Source organism: Salmo salar, chromosome ssa01, assembly GCF_905237065.1.
Source record: "Salmo salar chromosome ssa01, Ssal_v3.1, whole genome shotgun sequence".
Classification (NCBI taxonomy): Eukaryota; Metazoa; Chordata; class Actinopteri; order Salmoniformes; family Salmonidae; genus Salmo; species Salmo salar.
In genome coordinates, this window is record NC_059442.1 from 101,173,949 (window position 1) to 101,198,430 (window position 24,482).

The following is a 24,482-nucleotide window of genomic DNA, read 5'->3' on the forward strand; positions in this document are numbered from 1 at the left end:
ATCCTCCCATCCTCCCTTCTACCCTTACCTCTCCTCCATCTCCTCCCATCTCCCCCTCTACCTCTCCTCCTTCTCCTCCTATCTACCCCTCAACATCTCCTCCACCACCTCCTCCTCCTTCTTCCCATCCTCAACCTCATCAGCCTAAAACCTCACCATCTCCCCACCAAATTTATCCACATGATTCTACAAACTCGCCCTCCATCTCCTGTTTCTCCATCCCGTTCTCAGACCTGCTTCTTCTCTCCCTCTCTCTCCTTTCCATTAGACCTCCTTCTCCTCTCTCTCTTCCTCCTTCTTCTTACCACTGCTCTCCTTTCCATCCCTCCAGCTAACCAAGCTGACTGAATCCAGGACACATTCATATTCAACATCAATGGCACTCTGAAAATGTGTCACCTCTCCAAACTGTCAGCTCAACCTACATACGGTATCACACACACACACACACACACACACAACACACACACACACACACACACACACACACACACACACACACAGAGAGAGAGAGCGAGAGACTCACATTTCTCTCAGATTACACAGACCCACAAAGAATTTGAAAACAAATCCAATTTTGATAAACTCCCATATCTATTGGGTGAAATACCACAGTGTGCAGTCACAGCAGCAAGATTCATTACCTGTTGCCGCAAGAAAAGGGCAACCAGTGAAGAACAAACACCATTGTAAATACAACCCACATTTATGTTGATTTATTTTCCCTTTTGAACTTTAACTATTTGCACATTGCTACAACACTGTACAAAGACATAGTTTGACATTATAAATGTATGTATTACTTTGTAACTTTTGTGAGTGTAATGTTTACTGTTCATTTTTATTGTTTATTTCACTTTTGTTAATTATCTACTTAATTTGCTTTGACAATGTAAACATATGTTTCCTATGCCAACAAAGCCCTTTCAATTGAATGTGTTAAATTATAGTGATTGAATAGAAGGGAAAAATCAACTTGGAGCTCTATGTGTTCTCTGTAAAATAATGCAACTCCATCGAAGGTCCGTTTCGCTAGCGCGTCGTGGAACACACTTTCCACGTTGTTCACTCTTTTCCATAGAACACATAGCCCTGAGTTGATTATCCCTTACATACAGTTGAAGTCGGAATTTTACATATACCTTAGCCAAATACATTTAAACTCAGTTTTTCACAATTCCTGATTTTTAATCCTAGTAAAAATTCCCTGTTTTAGGTCAGTTAGGATCCCCACTTTATTTTAAGAATGTGAAATGTCAGAATAATAGTAGAGAGAATGATTTATTTCAGCTTTCATTTCTTTCATCACATTTCCAGTCGGTCAGACGTTTACATACAATCAATTAGTATATGGTAGCATTGCCTTTAAATTGTTTAACTTGGGTCAAACATTTTGGGTAGCCTTCCACAAGCTTCCCACAATAAGTTGGGTGAATTTTGGCCCATTCCTCCTGAAAGAGCTGGTGTAACTGAGTCAGGTTTGTAGGCCTCCTTGCTCGCACACGCTTTTTCAGTTCTGCCCACAAAATGTATATAGGTTCGAGGTCAGGGCTTTGTGATGGCCACTCCAATACCTTGACGTTGTTGTCCTTAAGCCATTTTGCCACAACTTTGGAAATATGCTTGGAGTCATTGTTCATTTGGAAGACCCATTTGGGACCAAGCTTTAACTTCCGGACTGATGTCTTGAGATGTTGCTTCAATATATCCACATAATTTTCCTTCCAAATGACGCCATCTATTTTGTGAAGTGCACCAGTCCCTCCTTCAGCAAAGCACCCCCACAACATGATGCTGCCACCCCCATGCTTCATGGTTGGGATGTTGTTCTTCGGCTTGCAAGCCTCCCCCTTTTTCCTCCAAACATAGCGATGGTCAATATGGCCAAACAGTTCTATTTTTGTTTCATCAGACTAGAGAACATTTCTCCAAAAAGTGTGATCTTTGTCCCCATGTGCAATTGTAAACCGTAGTCTGTTTTTTTATGGCGGTTTTGGAGCAGTGGCTTCTTCCTTGCTGAGCGGCCTTTCAGGTTATGTCAATATAGGACTCTTTTTACTGTGGATATAGATACTTTTGTACCTGTTTCCTCCAGCATCTTCACAAGGTCCATTGCTGTTGTTCTGGGATTGATTTGCACTTTTCGCACCAAAGTTCGTTCATCTCTAGGAGACAGTGTGAAAGCTGTGTGGTCCCATGGTGTTTATAGTTGCATACTATTGTTTGTACAGATGAATGTAGTACCTTCAGGCATTTGGAAATTGCTCCCAAGGATGAACCAGACTTGTGGAGGTCTACAATGTTTTTTCTGAGGTCTTGGCTGACTTCTTTTGATTTTCCCATGATGTCAAGCAATGAGGCACTGAGTTTGAAGGTAGGTCTTGAAATACATCCACAGATACCCTTCCAATTGACTAAAATTATGTCAATTAGCCTATCAGAAGCTTCTAAAGCCATGAAGTCATTTTCTTGAATTTTCCAAGCTGTTTAAAGGCACAGTCAACTTAGTGTATGTACACTTCTGACCCACTGGAATTTTGATACATTAAATTATAAGTGAAATAATCTGTCTGTAAACAATTGTTGGAAAAATGTATTGTGTCATGCATGAAGTAGATGTTCTAACCGACTTGCCAAAACTATAACTTGTTAACAAGAAATTTGTGGAGTGGTTGAAAAACTAGTTTTAATGACTCTAACCTGAGTGTATATAAACTTCCAACTTCAACTGTATACTGAGGAGGATAATGCAATGACTACACACTAAACCCTGGGCAACCAAGGATTATGTCACTGTGTGGAGTAGACTATTGCTGGATTGTATCAGATGGAGAGAATACTGGGTGAGTTCAGAAATTTGCTGAGTGTGCCGGAGTGCAGAATAACTGATGACTTTACAAACGCTCAACATGCTTTGAATATGGCCGGTGTCAGTAAATGTCGTCAAAAAAGCGTAATTAAATTGTTTTCAGCAGCACAGTCAGTCACCAACAATTTTGATAACATATAAGGAGGCTAACCAGCTCTGCTACTGCGAGTAAAATGTTCAGAGTGAGGTGTTCCCGCCAACCCCGCTTTTACGCTTCTGCTACTGCTCTGTTTATCATATACGCACTTTAACCATACCTACATGTACATAGTACCTCAATTAGCCTGACTAACCGGTGCCTGTATATAGCCTTGCTAATGTTATAGCCTCGCTACTGTATATAGCCTCGCATCTGTTATTATTCAATGTCTTTTTACTGTTGTTTTTTATTTCCTTCCTTATCTATTGCTTACCTAATACCTATTTTATACTTAAAATTTGCACTGTTGGTTAAGTAAATCAGCAGTAAATCAGCAGGGCTAGACAATCTGGACCCTCTCTAAAATTATTAGCCAAAATTGTTGCAACCCCTACTACTAGCCTCTTCAACCTCTCTTTCGTATCTTCTGAGATCCCTAAAGATTGGAAAGATGCCACGGTCATCCCCCTCTTCAAAGGGGGAGACAGCCTAGACCCAAACTGCTACAGACCTATATCTATCCTACCCTGCCTTTCTAAGGTCTTCAAGGGCCAAGTTAACAAACAGATCACCGACCATTTTGAATCCCACCATACCTTCTCCGCTATGCAATCTGGTTTCCAAGCTGGTCATGGGTGCACCTCAGGTCCTAAACGATATCATAACCTCCATAGATAAGAGACAATACTGTGCAGCTGTATTCATAGACCTTGCCAAGGCTTTCGACTCTGTCAGTCACCACATTCTTATCGGCAGACTCAACAGCCTTGGTTTTTTAAATGACTGCCTCACCTGGTTCACCAATTACTTCTCAGACAGAGTTCAGTGTGTCAAATCAGAGGGCCTGTTGTCCAGACCTCTGGCAGTCTCTATGGGGGTGCCACAGGGTTCAATTCTCGGGCTGACTCTTTTCTCTGTATACATCAATGATGTCGCTCTTGCTGCTGGTGATTCTCTGATCCACCTCTACGCAGACAATACCATTCTGTATACTTCTGGCCCTTCTTTGGACACCCTGTTAATAAACCTCCAGACGAGCATCAATGCTGTACAACTCTCCTTCCGTGGCCTCCAACTGCTCTTAAATGCAAGTAAAACTAAATGCATGCTTTTCAACCAATCGCTGCCCACACCTGCCCGCCCGTCCAGCATCACTACTCTGGACAGTTCTGACTTAGAATATGTGGACATCTACAAATACTTCGGTGTCTAGTCAGACTGCACACTCTCCTTCCAGACGCACATTAAGCATCTTCAATCCAAAATTAAATCTAGAATCGGCTTCCTATTTCGCAACAAAGCCTCCTTCACTCATGCTGCAAAACCCTCGTTTGGCAGCATACCCTCGAAAAACTGACTATCCTACCGATCCTTGACTTCGGCGATGTCATTTACAAAATAGCCTCCAACACTCTACTCAGCAAATTGGATGCAGTCTATCACAGTGCCATCCGTTTTGTCACCAAAGCCCCATATACTACCCACCACTGTGACCTGTATGCTCTCGTTGGCTGGCCCTCGCTTCATATTCGTCGCCAAACCCACTGGCTCCAGGTCATCTATATGTCTTTGCTAGATAAAGCGCCGCATTATCTCAACACACTGGTCGCTATACCAGCACCCACCCGTAGCATGCGCTCCAGCAGATACATTTCACTGGTCACCCCCAAAGCCAATCCCTCGTTTGGCCACCTCTCCTTCCAGTTATCTGCTGCCAATGACTGGAACAAATTGCAAAAATCACTGAAGCTGGAGACTCATATCTCCCTCACTAACTTTAAGTACCAGCTGTCAGAGCAGCTCACACATCACTGTGCCTAGCCCATCTGTAAATAGCCCACCCAACTACCTCATCCCCATACAGTTATTCTTTTTTTTTGCTCCTTTGCACCCCAGTATCTCTACTTGCATATTGATATTCTGCACATCTATCACTCCAGTGTTTAATTGCTAAATTGTAAATATTTAGCCTTACCTCCCTTGTCTTACCTCATTTGCACACACTGTATATAGACATTTTCCTATTGTGTTATTGACTGTATGTTTGTTAATTCCATGTGTAACTCTGTGTTGTTGTTTGTGTCGCACTGCTTTGCTTTGTCTTGGCCAGGTCGCATTCGTAAATGAGAACTTGTTTTCAACTAGGCTACCTGGTTAAATAAAGGTGAAATAAAATGTAAATTAAAAAAGAAACAGTAGCTATTACAGTGAAATAATACCATGCTATTCTTTGAGGAGAGTGTACAGTTCTGAACTTCAAAATGTATGAATAAACCAATTAGGCACATTTGGGCAGTCTTGATAAAACATTTTGAACAGAAATGCAATGGTTTATTGAATCAGTCTAAAACTTTGCACATACACTGCTGCCATCTAGTGGCCAAAATCTAAATTGCGCCTAACCTGGAATAGTACATTATGGCCTTTATCTTGCATTTCAAAGATGATGGGACAATTTTTTTTTTTTTACCAGATCTAATGCGTTATATTCTCCTTCATTAATTTCACATTTCCACAAATGTCAAAGTGTTTCCTTTCAAACGGTATCAAGAATATGCATATCCTTGCTTCAGGTCCTGAGCTACAGGCAGTTTGATTTGGGTATGTCATTTTAGGCGAATATTGAAAAAAAGGATCCACTCCTTAGGTCACATCAAGGATCATTTTACTATTTGATTTAGATTTTTAAGACCATTTCAAGTATCTCAAAAAAATATAAAAATAATATTTGATGAAAAATTGTTTTAGGTCTTTCTGCTATTAGCCCATACACATGCATTGATTAACAGAGCCACTACATGGAACAACAGGGGGGTATTGTGTGTAGATGGGTGAGAAAAAAAATATTTAATACATTTTGAATGCAGGCTGTACCACAAAAAAATGTGGAATAAGTCAAGGGGTATGAATACTTCTGAATGCACCAAAAATGATTGTAAACTGTAGCAGAACCCTTTATTAGTCCTACAGTTTATAGAACCTTTTTAATGGTTCTTAATAGAACCTTAGGGAAGGGTTCTTTGTAGGACCATGCAGGTTCTATTTAGAACCTTATGAGCATGGTTCTTTACAGAACCAAAAAGGAGAAACCTCTATGGTGAAAAGAACAATAAAACCCTTTGTGGCATTACGTAGAACCATTTACTTTAGTTCATCATGTCTACTTGAGTGCAATATCTACACATTCTCTATCGGCCACCGGGGGCCAGCAGTGAATGGTTCGCCTCGCCACGCCACATACCCTGTAATCCTGTCTAATCTGGCTGTGGCCGCCGCACCACAGAGCATCTGGAGAGAGGGATAGGGCTAATCTGAGACGCTATGGAGGGAGGAAGGGATGGAGGGAGGGAATTATGCCGAGGCAGACAAAAGAGGGATGGAGGGATGGAGTTTAACTACGTCAGAGAGAGATGGAGAGAAAGAGACAAAATAATAAGGGAATAGATGGACAGATGAAGTAGGCTACAGTAAACGATTAAAGGAAACTACAATTATTGTATTGCTGTAAATTAAATCAAGTATGTTTCCAATAGACAAGTAGCTCAGCCCAGAACCTGGACTTGATTATGATGAAAAGAGCTGCAAGGTACCACAATAAAACCATATCCAATCAGCTGCAGTGGCACGTGAAATACAAAAAGCTGAGCACCAAATAAAACCAAAAATATATATTATACATATATAAATATATTGACCAAAAATATAATACATCTTCAATAGACAACTAGTTCATCCCAGTAATTGGGCTGTAAGAAGTAGAAAGATGCTACAGGGACCCAAATTAACCTCCCCCAAAGAGCTTAGGGAGATGGTGACGGCATGTGTCATTCATTGTGGTTCTGTTTGCCTGAGTTAGTAGAGCTTGCACTGTCAGGATCATGGGTTCGATTCCCGCTGGGGCCACCCATAGGAAAATAAATGGACACACTACTATAAATGGCTTCGGATAAAAGCCTCTGCTAATTGGCATACAGAGCAGAGCGCTGTGTTTATGGTCAGAGTACAAGGATACTTACTGTGGCCTGCTCGTAGCAAGGCGGCAGGCCATCTATGGAAGGCAATAGGCACGGAATGGTGACGCTTGCCCCCATGGTTGAGGTGAATGTGGTGGAGGCCCTCTGCACCTGTGGCCCCCCCTGGTGGCCCCGAGTCAGGACCCGATCCGGCCACACATCCCAGGGCTAGAGCAGTCATCCAGAGAACCAAGCGGACAAGGAAGACAGACGAGGTCAAGTCCCAGCAGAGGGGCTCCTGCCTGGGCCTCGAGGGTGGGGGGGTGGGGGATTGCTGTGTCCTCCAGCCTCCCAACATGATTCCCTGAGAGGCCAGCAAGGCGAGTTGAGTATCAAGATTTGGGACCTTAGTGATGAGCCCGACGGCCCATTGTCCCCTTAGTGCCCTTCCTGCCCAACGCGCTCTCGCAACTCACAAGCCCCAGGACACACACTGCTGACTGACCAACAAATCCACAGAGAATCCACTGCAGAAAAGAGTCAATGAGAAGGAGAAGAGAATAGAGAGCCTTCTTGCTGTTTTTCCGGTAGTTTATGAAATCTGCAAGGGTACCAAGGGGACTGTGGGAGAAGTATGATCAATCATTGTGGAAAGAATGAGAGAGGAGGAAAAAATATGCACTCAAGAAATTAGGACACACTCGTCAAACAGGGTCTAAGAAATCCCACACTGCTCCAATTCCCCTAACACACTTCCTCGCTCGCACTCTCTCTCTCCTTTTCACCCACTCTTTTTTCTGCGAAGAAAAGCTCACAGAATCAAATGCATACTTTTCTCCCCTCCAAAAATTTGAATACTCCAGAAAATCCACATCGATTTTTCAGCCTCAGAATCTGAGGTAAAAAACACCACATATATAGAGTTTCAACATCTTCTTCTTCATCAAAGCAAATATAACATTCCCTCCTTCCAAGTTTACCCTCCTTTATGTCCCTCCTGTATGTCCTTCCTGTATGTTTTCAGAGGATGTCCAAAGGATTTCGAGTGTATCCGAAGTAACGCTTTCTCATTTGCCTGTGGTGGTGGGCAGCAGCTGCAACGTCGAGAGGATGGCACGATAATGGTTGCACCTGCGACGGGTATCAGGACACGCTCCTAGAGGTTCGCTCTACACTTTCTGCAAGACTCAGTGGAGAGGCAACAACGCGGCAGCACCTGAGAGAGAGCGGCTGGTCTGCATTACGGAGCCACTCACACACTCACAGGCTGAGAAACTGCGAGCGAGCACAGTTTCAGCAAGACGTGTGCAAGAGAAGGAGAAGGAGAGAGCGAGAGAGAGAGGGAGGGAGAGAGGGAGTAAGGAGGGGGAGCTCCGACAGCCATCCGTGGAGCAGGAGGGGGAGAGTCTATGCAAATTACCAGGCTCCACAGAGCGAATTAGCGGAGCCAGAGTGCATTGCAGAAGAAGAGCCTACTTGGGCGAAAAATAAGCAGGGGATGTGGGGCTCCGTCTCTTGTTCTCTCTTTCTTTCTATCCACTGCTACGCGGACCAACAATCTGATGGGCAGTGAATGGAAGCCAGAGCAACACAAAGCAGGGAAAGATACATCTATTCAAGCTGGTTTTTGTTCAAGTTATTTCCCTCTCCCCTCTCTCTCTCTCTCTTTATCTCTCTCTCTCTCTGGGTGGAGTGGTGAAGAGTATCAGAGCGGTCATGTAGAGAAAGACAATAAGATCCTAGCAGTACGGTCCAACAGTCCAACGGTTCCCATCCAGGGGAGATCTAGCTTCTCAGCAGCCAATCACAGAGCTCTTTAATGATCCCATCCACACTTATCCACGCTGCAGCTTCAAAGGGGACAAAATAAAAACGAATCTCTTCTCTTTTCTCCTTTACTCTGAGCAAGCACTACAACTTCCAGACCATCTGCAGCCCCAGCCAAACATTAGGGAAATGGGATATGCCACTGATGGAAGGATGTGGATCACACACATAGCTTGGCAAAAGGTGGAGAGCTGTCCACAGGGAGGGTGCTGAAGTCAGCCTTGCTCGCCTGGCTGATAAAAACCCATTCATTCCCTCAGACAGTTCACACACGGAAATTCAATCCCACACCAGAGATCTAACACAGAGCTAACAGATAACCATTCACTGCCTAACCAGAGAGCTAACACAGAGTTAAAACAAAACCATTAATTCCCTCACCAGAGACCTAACAAAGAGCTAACACAGATCCATTCATTCCCTCACCAGAGAGTTAACACAGAGCTACCACATTCATTCATTCCCTCACCAGAGACCTAACAAAGAGCTAACACCGAGCCATTAATTCCCTCACCAGAAAGTTAACACAGAGCTACCACAGAGTCATTCATTCCCTCACCAGAGAGCTAATACAGAGCTAACACAGATCCATTCATTCCCTCACCAGAGAGCTAACACAGAGCTAATACAGAGCTAACACAGAACCATTCATTCCATCACCAGAGAGCTAACACAGAGCTAACAAAGAACCCTTAATTCCCTCACCAGAGAACTAACACAATGCTAACAGATTTATTCATTCCCCCAACAGAGAGCTAACACAGAGCTAACACATATCCATTCATTCCCTCACCAGAGAGCTAACAAAGAGCTAACACAGAGCCATTAATTTCCTTACCAGAGAGTTAACACAGACTAAATCAGATCCATTCATTCCCTCACCAGAGAGCTAACACCAAGCTAACACAGATCCATTCATTCCCTCACCAGAGACCTAACACAGAGCTAATACAGAGCTAACACAGATCCATTCATTCCCTCACCAGAGAGCTAACACAGAGCTAATACAGAGCTAACACAGAACCATTCATTCCATCACCAGAGAGCGAACACAGAGCCATTCATTCCCTCACCAGAGAGCTAACACAGAGCCATTAATTTCCTCACCAGAGAGCTAACACAGAGCAAACAAAGAAACACTAATTACCTCACCAGATAGCTAATGCATAGCTAACACAGAGCTAACAGAGAGCTAACACATCAGAGAGAAATTCTGAGAGCTATAACAGCACTGTGCAGCACAGCACAGAGAGGAGAGTAATACTGAGAGTGGAATGGAGTGGATGAGGGTTAAGGAGGTACAGAGAACATGTAGACATAAAGCTCTGACTGATGATAGCCACCACACAACAGAACCATGGCTCTGTACACAGTGCTGCTCTGTGATGTTCAATGATGCAGTGTCTATGCTTAGAGTATCTTGCTCAGTGCTCAGCACTACTCAGTGCTCAGTGTGTCCAGGACTAAAAAATTAAACAGGCTAAAGGCTCAGATCTGTGCTCAGTTGGTCCAGCATGAAATAACTAAACAGGCTAAAGGCTCAGCTCTGTGCTCAGTTGGTCCAGGATTAAAAAACTAAACAGCCTAAAGGCTCAGATCTGTGCTCAGTTGGTCCAGGATTAAATAACTAAACAGGCTAAAGGCTCAGATCTGTGCTCAGTTGGTCCAGCATTAAATAACTAAACAGGCTAAAGGCTCAGCTCAATGTTCCACATTCAGTCCTTGGGACCCTATACTAATGCTTTGTGATGCTCAATCTTGTTTTCACGGTGGCTGTTCATTTGGATGACATCCTCTTTGGACCACTGTGGTGTTCTTTCACAGCCGAAGGGAAAGAAAAGCCTAACAGCGGTGCTGCAGCTAGTGAGGCTGAGCTGGGAAGCAGTGAGATAATAGACTAGAGGAGAAAGTAGAGAGTAGAGAGTAGAGAGGAGAGAGGAGAGAGGAGAGAGGAGAGAGAGCAGAGAGTAGAGTAGAGAAGAGGAGAGAGAGGAGAGAGCAGAGAAGAGGAAATATGAGCGAGGAGAGAGGAAGATAGAGGGGAGAGGAGAGAGGATAGAGGAGAGACTATAGCAGAGAGAGTATAGAGGGTAGATGAGAGAGAATATGGGACAGAGGAGAGTATAGAGGAGAGAAGAGACAGGAGAGGAGAGAGGATACGGGATAGAGGAGAGACTATAGCAGAGAGACTATAAAGGGTATAGGAGAGAGAATATGGGACAGAGGAGAGTATAGAGGAGAGAGGAGACATGAGAGGCGGGAGGATAGGGGATAGATGATAGGGGATATGGGGATAGAGCAGAGATGATAGGGGATATGGGAGATAGGATTGGGGATATACGTTAGGGGATTGAGGAGAGAGGAGAGGAGAGGGGATAGAGGATAAGGGATAGATGATAGAGGAGAGAGGACAGAGGAGAGAGGATATTGGATAGAGGATAGTGGATAGAGGATAAGGGATAGGGGATAGGGAATAGAGGACAGGGGATAGATGACAGAGGATAGAGGACAGAGGATTTAAAACCTCTTGGCGTTCCCCTAGGATAGGGGGCGCTAAAGCGATTTTTGAAAAAAATGTGTGCCCATTTTAAACGGCCTCCTACTCAAACTCAGAAGCTAGGATATGCATATAATTAATACTTGTGGATAGAAAAAACCCAAAAGTTTCTAAAACTGTTTGAATGGTGTCTGTGAGTATAACAGAACTCATATGGCAGTCAAAACCCCGAGACAGATGGAAACAGGAAGTGGAATTCTGAATTGCGAACTCAACTTCATCACGTTGCCTATTAATCACACCGTGAGCTATGGTTCATTGAGCACTTCCTATTGCTTCCACTAGATGTCCCCAGTCTTCACAAATTGGTTTGAGCCTTCTACTGTTAAAATTGAATGAATGAGATGCTGTGGAACGTGGTCACACGGAGAGGGCCATCACCATTATGACGCCGGCGCCCCTGCTTACCCTCCCCTTTCGAAATGTTTTGAAACACAATGCAATCGTCCCCCTTGAATCTTATTGGCTCTCTTGTTGAAACAGGCCCTGAAGATTTATGTTATACAACGTTTGACATGTTTGAACGAACCTAAATGGGAAAAAAATGCTTTTTGTCGAAATGGCTGTCCCGTGGCCGACGGAGGATTTGGATCAGCCTTCAGACGCGCTAACAAGAACAAGCTAATGGAACATAATGGATGAACTTTTTCGAACGAAAATACATTTGTTGTGGACCTGGGATTCCTGGAAGTGCTTTCTGATGAAGGTAAGGGATTATTGACAATAGTATACAAGACTAGATGTGATATGCGATTGTTCCAAGATGGCGCTGACATGTAACGTTGGCCTATTTTTCAGAGTATCGCATCCCCTTTCATCGCAAAGTATGATTACCCAGTAAAGTTAATTTTAAATCTGGTATTACAGGTGCTTTCAAGAGATATTCATCTATAAATCTTAGAATGACAATATTAAATTTTTAAAATGTTTTCGAATAGTAATTTAGTAAATTGTAGCTCTGTTTCATCGGATGCATTTGAGGGAAAATAGTTAGTCAACGTTACGCACCGATGTAAAATGCTGTTTTTATATATAAATATGAACTTTATCGAACAAAAGAATGCATGTATTGTGTAACATGATGTCCTAGGTGTGTCATCTGATGAAGATTGTCAAAGGTTAGTGCTGCATTTAGCTGTTTTTTGGTTATTTGTGATGCATGTGGTTGGTCGGAAAATGGCTATGTGGCTACTTTTACGATATACTCCTCTAACATAATCTAATGTTTTGCTTTTGCTGTAAAGCCTTTTTGAAATCGGACAACGTGGTTCGATTCAGGAGAGGTGTATCTATAAAACGATATAATTTGAATTAAAAAAAATTAAAAAAATATATATGAAATTTTGTTATGCTAATGGCGATATGATTTTTCGCTGGATGGCCGCACAGGGGTTAAAACAACACAATTCTGATGTCCATCTGGTTTGATTTCTATTTGCCATATCTTTCAAACTGCTCTTTCACAAAAGTTCTTAACCCATATATGTTTTACGGACGTAGTATGCTTTATATTAGTTATCTTGTTATTATTTGTTGTTATTAGTCCCACCCTTCAGCTCCATTCAACCCCTCCCATTTATCTCTTAACACCATCCATTTAAGATTTCTATTTGCCATATATTTTTCAACTGTGCTGTGATGCTTCACAAACGTTCTGAACGTTTCTATTTTCATTGTTTCTACAGATTGTAAACTGAAAATAAATATTTTTGCTAAAAGTATTATAATATCATTGATCGATTGACTATGACTTTCAAGTCACCTAGCAGTGCTATCTGCAGGGTTAGCTCCAGGTAAATATTGCAATTCTTCAGCCATTCCTGGATCTGTGACCAAAAACAAGCTACAAATGGACAGTACCAAAACAAATGATCTAATGATTCTTTCTCTTTGCAGCAAAATCTGCAGAGCTGGGAAGGTTGTATCCCCCATATAAATAACATTATAAACTGGGTGGTTAGAGCCCTGAATGCTGATTGGCTGACAGCCGTGGTATATCAGACAGTATACCACAGGTGTGACAAAACATTTCGTTTTACTGTTCTAATTACGTTGGCAACCAGTTTATAATAGCAATAAGGCCCCTCTGGGGTTTGTTATATAAGGCAAGTATACCACTGCTAAGGGCTGTGTCCAGTTGCGTCATGCCTAAGAACAGCTTAGTCGTGGTATATTGGCCATATACCACAACTCCTCGGGCCTTAATTGCTTAATTCTATTGGTTGCAAGAATTTTGTATAATAATTTAAACTGAGTTTTGAATCCGGTGTCGTTTTGCGTATCAGTTCATAAACCTGTACAGTTTTGGGTGCTTAAATTAAACTGGTTTACTTTCTTATTTATAAAAAATTTCTTTAACCAATTATGGTCTTATGCAGGGCCGACAGACGAGTTCCTTACTTTTTCCCCCTTCCACTTTCCTCTTCCATTTTTGCGGTAATGCTGCTATTAGTTGGTTGTAATTTTGAGTAGAGCAGACATTCCCATATGTTTTTATTAGCTGCATGTGGGACATAACTCCACCAGTCCTATTTATGATATAATTTATGAAGATTATACCTTTTATTTTATTTTTATCAAAAATTTATGTTTTTTTTATCAATTAGTATATTTTAGTTTAACCACAATATTTGTTGTATTATTTGTTCTCTCTCTTCTGGAGGATTAAATTGAAATTGCAACCAACTTTCTATGGGTTGTTTTAAAAATAGCAATATTTGGGAGATGATTTCCTTATCAAATAACCAAAAGTGAGCGATTGTAATCTGAATAAAGGAAATTTGCTAGAGAAACAGTTTGGATTTATGTATAACTTTTGTGTGACTGAAACCTTTAGTGAGAGGTCTAATACTTTAATGTTTAATAATTTCTGCCCTCCAAATTCATTATATAAATAGGCCTTTTTAATTTTGTTTGGCTTGCCGTTCCAAATATAATGGAATATTTTTTTCTCAAATAATTTAAATAACTGTTCGCAAGGTGTAGGCAAGACGATAAGTAAATAGGTAAACTGGGATATGACTAAAGAGTTAATCAGGGTAACCACCTGGTGTTACTGAATCACCTATACACAACCTCCCCCGGAGCTCCATCCTTCCTCATTTGCAACCCGTGAAACTGAGTACCGCTCTTGTTGAATTTGTTTACCCTAATTATGATCAGTATTAATTGATTAAGTGTGTGTGTGCGCATGCATGTGTTTGTGCATGTGTGTGTGTGTGTGCGTGTGTGTGTGTGTGTTTGTGTTTAATAATAATTAGCAGGGCTGCAATCTGCATAATTCCAGCTAATAAGGCAATCTATCAGGCCTGCATGCTTCACAAGGACATGAGACTGACTCCCTAAATCCCAACTCACAGGTAAACTTTTTCATGGCAACAACAACAATTGGTGACAAATCATTTCTAACAAGTGTGATACCTGCTATACATCACACATCGTTGAGGTCTGATTGGGTGTTCTAAACAGAATGACACAAACCGATTCAGATGACGTTACCAGTGAGGTGTGTAGTGACCACACCTAGGTCAGGTTTTATATATGTTACTTGTTACATGGGTGCCACCATGTGGCAATATAGAAGTACTGCGATGACATCGTTTGTGTAGATTTGAAAATATGTGTTCATAGAATGCCTCTGTCTGTGTCCCAAATGGCACCCTATGGCCTATGGTCCCGGTCAAAAGTAGTGCACAATAAAGAGAATAGGGTGCCATTTGGGACACATCATATCTCCCTGTGAGGGGATAAGCAGCATTACATTATGTCAGTAATTCTTAGACTAGTACCTATTCCTGCTCCAATAAACCTCTCAAGATACTGGGAAAGAGAAGGGACATGTTAAGTCTTCTACGGAAAGCAGAGGAAGGGAATATAGAGAGAAAGAGCCCAGTCAACCAAACATTTCCCGTTACTTAGTTTTTTCAGGTAACTAGGCAAGTCAGTTAAGAACAAATTCTTATTTACATTAACAGCCTACACCAAATAACCCAGACTACGCTGGGCCAATGGGACTCCCAATCAAGGCCGGTTGTGATACAGCCTGGATTCAAACCAGTGTGTCTGTAGTGACACCTCTAGCACTGAGATGCAGTGCCTGAGACCGCTGCGCCACTTGGGAGCTCAAAGTAGTCCCACTATAGCCCTGTGTGTGACCATGACAATGGAACGACAGAGCACAGCTGATGTTTTGGTGTATGAGGTCACACAGGATGTGGTAGAAAATTATGTTTGTTAGCACAGTGCTTGACACCTGTGCTTGTACTATGCTATGCTCAAAAACCATCACACCTCTTTTTCACTTGCGTCAGAAGACTGTCAGATGAAGAGAAAAACAAACCCTTATTTTTCTCTCTCTTCTTTGTGTCTCTAAGACCAAGAGGATGCTATTATTGCACATAGGAAAGAGCCAGGTATAGAAAAAAAGGACAGAGGAAAGAGCCAGGTATAGAAAAAAAGGACAGAGGAAAGAGCCAGGTATAGGAAAAAAGGACAGAGGAAAGAGCCAGGTATAGGAAAAAAGGACAGAGGAAAGAGCCAGGTATTGGAAAAAGGACAGAGGAAAGAGCCAGGTATAGAAAAAAGGACAGAGGAAAGAGCCAGGTATTGGAAAAAAGGACAGAGGAAAGAGCCAGGTATAGAAAAAAAGGACAGAGGAAAGAGCCAGGTATTGGAAAAAAGGACAGAGGAAAGAGCCAGGTATAGAAAAAAAGGACAGAGGAAAGAGCCAGGTATTGGAAAAAAGGACAGAGGAAAGAGCCAGGTATAGAAAAAAAGGACAGAGGAAAGAGCCAGGTATAGGAAAAAAGGACAGAGGAAAAAGAGAGAAAGGCCCATAGAAAAGCTCTAGTCAGATAGAGGAGAGGAGGGAGAGAGTAGGAGGTGGAGGGGTAGAGGAGAGGAGAGTTGCAGGGGTAGAGGAGAAGACAGTTGGAGGTGGAGGGGTAGATAAGAAGAGTGGAGAGTTGGAGGTGTACAGAAGAGGAGAGTTGGAGGTGGAGGGGTAGAGGAGAGGAGTGGAAAGTTGGAGGGGTAGAGGAGAAGAGTGGAGAGTTGGAGGGGTAGAGAAGAGGAGAGTTGGAGGTGGAGGGGTAGATGAGAGGAGTGGAGAGTTGGGGGGGTAGATGAGAGGAGTGGAGAGTTGGAGTGGTAAAGAAGAGGAGAGTTGGAGGTGGAGGGGTAGAGGAAAGGAGTGGAAAGTTGGAGGGGTAGATGAGAGGAGTGGAGAGTTGGAGGGGTAGAGGAGAGGAGAGAGTAAGAGGTGGAGGGTAGAAGAGAGGAGATGAGGTGGAGGGGTAGAGGAGAGGAGATGAGGTGGAGGGGTAGAGGAGAGGAGATGAGTTGGTGGGGTAGAGGAGAGGAGATGAGTTGGTGGGGTAGAGGAGAGGTGATGAGGTGGAAGTGTAGAGGAGAGGAGAGAGTAGGAGGCAAAGAGAGGAGGGGATTGAGAGAGAGAGAGAAAGAGAGGGAGAGCGAGAGAATTAGAGAAGGAGAGAAAGACTCAATTTGGCATGAGGGTCTGCTTAACAAATTGATGGAAAGCGGTGTTTGGGGGGAAAAACATACAAGATAATAACATCCATGTACGCAGACAACAAGTGTGCGGTTAAAATTGGCAAAAAACCCACACATTTCTTTCCAGAGGGCCGTGGGGTGAGACAAGCATACAAGCATCAACGTATTGGCGAGGGCACTAGAACAGTCTGCTCACACTACTAAAATCTGAAGTCAAATGTCTAATGTTTGCATTGATGTTAACCAAGATGGCGTAGCAGTCGGATGTCTGTTTTGTCCTGTATATATATTGTTTTCTTTGTATATATTTTGTATATATTTTTCATCTCAATTTCAATCTACGGACTGAACATACTCTCCTGCCGAACACAGTCTGGTACAGATATGCTATGTTTTATACTTTAGAACCAGAACCCCCATCAGGAGCTAGCTAGCTAACTAGCTACTAGCTAGAAGTCAGTTAGCCACCGCTAGCGGTCATCACTGTTAACTCGGCCATCAGCCAAGTTAATTCCTGACAGTCTGCACGGCGCGATGTCAACCCAGCAAATATGGGACTGCTTTTTCTCTACCACATCTCTCGATTCCTACTGCAATCTCTGAACCTTTACACCGGATCATCGAAACTAGCTAGCTATCCGAGTGGCTACTCCTGGCTCCTGTCCCGATGCAAGCACCAGTTAGCCTGGAGATTTTTATTTATTATTTATTTATTTACTTCACCTTTATTTAACCAGGTAGGCTAGTTGAGAACAAGTTCTCATTTGCAACTGTGACCTGGCCAAGATAATGCAAAGCAGTTCGACACATACAACAACACAGAGTTACACATGGAATAAACAAACATACAGTCAATAATACAGTATAAAAAGGCTGTATACAGCATGTGAAAATGAGGTAGGATAAGGGAGGTAAGGCAATAAATAGGCCATGGTGGCGAATTAATTACAATATAGCAATTAAACACTGGAATGGTAGATGTGCAGAGATAGCCTCGAGCTAGGCCCATCTCCTGGCTAGCCGAAGAAGTCCATCAGCTAATTCTTGGGCTACAATACCTCTTTTGCCAATTGGCCTGGACCCTATACTGCCGACACGGAGCCCCGCCAATCCATCACGACTGGAATGCCGATGCAACCGTCCAAGGTGGTTTCAACAGGCTCTTCCGTTGTGAATTCCGTGGAGGCCCATCTGCTAGACCCGGCCCGTGAGCTGTCTGAATCACCGTGTCTCCAGCTCGCCTAGCGTAGTAGCGACTACTGAATTGGCTCCCTTACTCATCTACTGCTTCTCACTGGACCCTATGATCACTCGGCTACACACGCCTCTCCCTAATGTCAATATGCCTTGTCTATTGCTGTTTTGGTTAGTGATTATTGTCTTATTTCACTGTAAAGCCTCCAGCCCTGCCCAATATGCCTTAGCTAGCCCTTTTGTTCCACCCCCACACATGCGGTGACCTCACCTGGCTTAACTGGTGCCTCTAGAGACAAAACCTCTCTCATCGTCACTCAATCCCTCTGCACTGTACTCACATCCTACCATACCCTTGTCTGTACATTATGCCTTGAATCTATTCTTCCACGGCCAGAAATCCGCTCCTTTTACTCTCTGTTCCGAACGCACTAGACGATGAGTTTTTATAACCGTTAGCCGTATCCTTATCCTATTCCTCCTCTGGTCCTCTGGTGATGTAAAAAAAGTAAACAAAAAAAATTAAATCTAGAATCGGCTTCCTATATCGCAACAAAGCATCCTTCACTCATGCTGCCAAACATACCCTCGTAAAACTGACCATCCTATTGATCCTCGACTTCGGCGATGTCATCTACAAAATAGCCTCCAACACTCTACTCAACAAATTGGATGCAGCCTATCACAGTGCCATCTGTTTTGTCACAAAAGCCCCATACACTACCCACCACTGCGACCTGTACGCTCTCGTTGGTTGGCCCTCGCTTCATACTCGTCGCCAAACCCACTGGCTACAGGTTATCTACAAGTCTCTGCTAGGTAAAGCCCCGCCTTATCTCAGCTCACTGGTCACCATAGCAGCACCCACTCGTAGCACGAGCTCCAGCAGGTATATCTCACTGGTCACCCCCAAAGCCAATTTCTACTTTGGTCGCCTTTCCTTCCAGTTCTCTGCTGCCAATGACTGGAACGAACTGCAAAAATCACTGAAGCTGGAGACTCATATCTCCCTCACTAGCTTTAAGCACCAGCTGTCAGAGCAGCTCACAGATCACTGCACCTGTACATAGCCCATCTGTAAACAGCCCATGTTCTCAACTGGCCTACCTGGTTAAATAAAGGTGAAATAAAAATATATAATAATTAACAGCATACTCATACATTTCCTCAATGAAAACAATGTACGGGAAAGGAAATGTCAAATTGTTTTTTTAACAAATTATCATTCGACAGACCACTTATTCACCCTGCACACCATAAATGACAAACAAACAAACCAAAACAAAGGCAAAGTCTTCTCATGCTTTGTTGATTTCAAAAAAGCCTTCGACTCAATTTGGTTAAAAATACTTGAATCAGTTTTAGAACCTATTGCCCTTTATGGTTGTGAGGTCTGAGGTCCACTCACAAACCAAGAGATCACAACCTTCCATAACAAAGCCATCACCTACAGAGAGATGAACCTGGACAAGAGTCCCCTAAGCAAGCTAGTCCTGGGGCTCTGTTCACAAACACAAACACACCCCACAGAGCCCCAGGACAGCAACACAATTAGACACAACCAAATCATGAGAAAACAAAAATATAATTACTTGACACATTGGAAATAATTAACCAAAAAACAGAGCAAACTAGAATGCTATTTGGCCCTAAACAGAGAGTACAGAGTGGCAGAATACCTGACCACTGTGACTAACCCAAACATAAGAAAAGCTTTGCCTATGTACAGACTCAGTGAGCGTAATCTTGCTATTGAGAAAGGCCACCGTAGGCAGACCTGGCTCTCAAGAGAAGACAGGCTATGTGCACACTGCCCACAAAATGAGGTGGAAACTGAGTTGCACTTCCTAACCTCCTGCCCAATGTATGACTATATTAGAGACACATTTTTCCCTCAGATTACACAGATCCACAAAGAGTTCGAAAACAAAGCCGGTTTTGATAAACTCCCATAGCTTCTGGCTGAAATACCACAGTGTGCCATCACAGCAGCAAGATTTGTGACCTGTTGCCACAAGAAAAGGTCAACCAGTGAAGAACAACCACCATTGTAAATACAACCCATATTTATGCTTATTTATTTTCCTTTGCAACACTGTGTATACACATAATATTACATGTTGTATGTCTTTATTCTTTTGGAACTTCTGTGAGTGTAATGTTTACTGTTAATTTTTATTGTTTATTTCACTTTGTATATTATCTACTTCACTTGCTTTGACAATGTTAACATATGTTTCCCATGCCAATAAAGCCACTTGAATTTAATTGAGAGAGAGAGAGAGAGAGAGAGAGAGAGAGAGAGAGGAGGATTTAGAGAGAGCGGACAAAGAGAGAGAGAAAGGATAAAGGGAGAGAGGATAGAGAGAGAAAGAGAGATGGTGAGAGAAAGAGAGAGAGTTGGTAGTTGTGTGCACTGAGGGGTAGCCCAACAAACCATACTAATGACAATACTAATGTGTAAACAAATGCAGCAGAGAAATTGGTAGCAAGACAGTGCTAGAGGAAAGATGGTGTCGTTGTGTACCTCATTCATAGAAGCTGGTGACTAAACCCTGTGATACCAGTGTGTTACCATTGTGTTACCAGCGTGATACCAGTGTGATACCAGTGTGATACCAGTGTGTTACCAGTGTGATACCAGTGTGATACCAGTGTGATACCAGTGTGTTACCAGTGTGATACCAGTGTGATACCAGTGTGATACCAGTGTGATACCAGTGTGCTACCAGTGTGATACCAGTGTGATACCAGCGTGTTACCAGTGTGATACCAGTGCCTCCCTCTCTCTGTAAAGAGCAGAAGGTGCAGTTGTTAACATGAGATCAAATCCCGGGTTGGCCGTTCAGGGATGGCCTATTTTACACAAGTTTAGTGGGGTAAAAATCTAATCTATGGAGTGTCATCAGTCACTGCTACCATACACAGACACTTTAGTGGTGACTTAGCCATGTGTGGAAGGTCTGACAGCAAGGAAATAGCATGAATCAGAATTGTACCGCACCACGGACAGCATTGACTAAGACACAGCTATACACGCAACAGAAAAGCAGAAGACAATTGAAGACATGTTGAAGCTCATCCAAACACGCTCCACCATGGTCCACACACGCTCCTCCACAGTCCACACACACTCCACCACGGTCCACACACGCTCCTCCACAGTCCACACACGCTCCTCCACAGTCCACACACGCTCCACCACGGTCCACACACGCTCCTCCACAGTCCACACACGCTCCACCACGGTCCACACACACTCCTCCACAGTCCACACACGCTAAACCACGGTCCACACAAGCTCCACCACGGTCCACACACGCTCCTCCACAGTTCACACACGCTCCACCACGGTCCACACACACTCCTCCACAGTCCACACACGCTCCTCCACAGTCCACACACGCTCCACCACAGTCCACACACGCTCCACCACGGTCCACACACGCTCCTCCACAGTCCACACACGCTCCACCACGGTCCACACACACTCCTCCACAGTCCACACACGCTCCACCACAGTCCACACACGCTCCTCCACAGTCCACACACGCTAAACCACGGTCCACACAAGCTCCACCACGGTCCACACACGCTCCTCCACAGTCCACACACGCTCCTCCACGGTCTACACACGCTCCTCCACAGTCCACACACGCTCCTCCACGGTCCACACAAGCTCCTCCACAGTCCACACACGCTTCACCACAGTCCACACACACTCCACCACAGTCCACACACACTCCACCACAGTCCACACACAATAGCGAGAGAGAGGGAGAAATATAACTATGTTTGCGTAACGCTGTGATGATAATCTTTACTGAAGCTGACACAACCATACACCAATAAACAGAGTCTTGATCACTCAGAGATGATTTGTACTGACAGATGCATTAAGAAAACACAAAATATACAAAAATATATAAATCCTAACACATGGACAATGAGACTCTTCACATCATGTCAGGTACAGATACTGGGTTACCGACATAAGACAAATCATATCTCTCTCTTTCCCCCTTCTCCCATATGTGGTTACTTCTATATCCTCAACAATGATCTGCCCTAGTTAGACAACATTTTCTGGTGTCTGTTGACTGGGTAATAATCTCAAAGTGGGTATCTGTGCCAGTCAGTGAAATGGGCACAAGTAGTTAAGGTCTGATGGTAGGGAAGCTACAGTATGTGTGATTTAATCCTCTAGAGTATAACATCACTGCAACTGAACAACTTGGTGAGAGTTGCAAACTCAGAGGGCTATATTTTCCTTTGGCAAAGAGACCTGGACTGTGGGCTAGTTAAGCTAGTTGAGCTGGTAGACACCTGGGCTGTGGGCTAGTTAAGCTAGTTGAGCTGGTAGACACCTGGACTGTGAGCTAGTTAAGCTAGTTGAGCTGGTAGACACCTGGGCTGTGGGCTAGTTAAGCAAGTTGAGCTGGTAGACACCTGGGCTGTGGGCTAGTTAAGCTAGTTGATCTGGTAGACACCTGGACTGTGGGCTAGTTAAGCTAGTTGAGCTGGTAGACACCTGGACTGTGAGCTAGTTAAGCTAGTTGAGCTGGTAGACACCTGGGCTGTGGGCTAGGAAAGTTAAATTCAAAACTGCTACACAACTTATTAGTTTACAGCACAACTGTCTCAGCGAGTATGTAACTTTTCTTTAACAAGTTACGTGAGGGTGAACTTTAGATTTACCAGAGATTCAGTTACACACACCACACAACAATGCAATGCACAGTATCGAAGCCTCAGTTATTTAGAATAGTGCCGTGCATTAGTTTACAGCACAACTGTCTCAGCGAGTGGGAAATGATGCCCAGAGCTGTTATGATAAAAGACAAGCTGATCAGTAGGATATCAGAGAGGAGTAAATAAGAATCCCTTATAACATGCCCCTTCACAAAGACAGCACAAAAGAGCCTCTTGAACCTCACGAGGCTAAAGAAATTTGTCTTGGCCCATAAGACCCTCACAAACCACTGAGACCATCCTGTCGGCTTGTATGACCACTTGGTACTGCCTGGACTGTGGGCTAGTTAAGCTAGTTGAGCTGGTAGACACCTGGGCTGTGGGCTAGTTAAGCTAGTTGAGCTGGTAGACACCTGGACTGTGAGCTAGTTAAGCTAGTTGAGCTGGTAGACACCTGGACTGTGGGCTAGTTAAGCTAGTTGAGCTGGTAGACACCTGGGCTGTGGGCTAGTTAAGCTAGTTGAGCTGGTAGACACCTGGGCTGTGAGCTAGTTAAGCTAGTTGAGCTGGTAGACACCTGGACTGTGAGCTAGTTAAGCTAGTTGAGCTGGTAGACACCTGGACTGCTAGCTAGTTAAGCTAGTTGAGCTGGTAGACACCTGGGCTGTGGGCTAGTTAAGCTAGTTGAGCTGGTAGACACCTGGGCTGTGGGCTAGTTAAGCTAGTTGAGCTGGTAGACACCTGGACTGTGGGCTAGTTAAGCTAGTTGAGCTGGTAGACACCTGGACTGTGAGCTAGTTAAGCTAGTTGAGCTGGTAGACACCTGGACTGTGAGCTAGTTAAGCTAGTTGAGCTGGTAGACACCTGGGCTGTGGGCTAGGAAAGTTAAATTCAAAACTGCTACACAACTTATTAGTTTACAGCACAACTGTCTCAGCGAGTATGTAACTTTTCTTTAACAAGTTACGTGAGGGTGAACTTTAGATTTACCAGAGATTCAGTTACACACACCACACAACAATGCAATGCACAGTATCGAAGCCTCAGTTATTTAGAATAGTGCCGTGCATTAGTTTACAGCACAACTGTCTCAGCGAGTGGGAAATGATGCCCAGAGCTGTTATGATAAAAGACAAGCTGATCAGTAGGATATCAGAGAGGAGTAAATAAGAATCCCTTATAACATGCCCCTTCACAAAGACAGCACAAAAGAGCCTCTTGAACCTCACGAGGCTAAAGAAATTTGTCTTGGCCCCTAAGACCCTCACAAACCACTGAGACCATCCTGTCGGCTTGTATGACCACTTGGTACTGCCTGGACATCTACAGCACCTACAGGAAGGCCAAGACCATCATCAAGAACCTCAACCACCTGAGCCACGGCCTGTTCACCCCGCAACCATCTAAAAGATCATGAAGTAGCTCAGCCACCCGAGCCACGGCCTGTTCACCCCGCTACCATCTAAAAAATCATCAAGAACCTCAGCCACCCGAGCCATGGCCTGTTCACCCCGCTACTATCTAAAAGATCATCAAGGACCTCAGCCACCCGAGCCATGGCCTGTTCACCCCCGCTACCATCTAAAAGATCATCAAGGACCTCAGCCACCCGAGCCACGGCCTGTTCACCCCGCGACTATCTAAAAGATCATCAAGGACCTCAGCCACCCGAGCCACGGCCTGTTCACCCCGCTACTATCTATAAGATCATCAAGGACCCCACCCGAGTCACGGCCT

At 43.7% G+C, this 24,482-nt stretch overlaps 1 protein-coding gene across 13 annotated transcripts in view; it reads right to left on the bottom strand.

Annotated features, from left to right (window-relative positions):
* Positions 1-24,482, bottom strand: part of LOC106611148 (neurexin-1a) — a 778,513-nt gene that overhangs the window by 334,313 nt on the left and 419,718 nt on the right. For 2 of the 13 annotated variants that reach the window (XM_045724966.1, XM_045724951.1), the window contains exon 1: positions 7,025-8,309. The exons of 9 other annotated variants lie outside the window; for them this stretch is intronic. In XM_045724966.1, coding sequence (XP_045580922.1) covers positions 7,025-7,319 — 295 coding nt within the window. In that variant the 5' untranslated portion in view covers positions 7,320-8,309. Of the gene's footprint in view, positions 1-7,024; positions 8,310-24,482 lie in introns of those variants that run through there. 2 more of the 13 variants (XM_045724953.1, XM_045724971.1) reach the window with 2 other exon arrangements.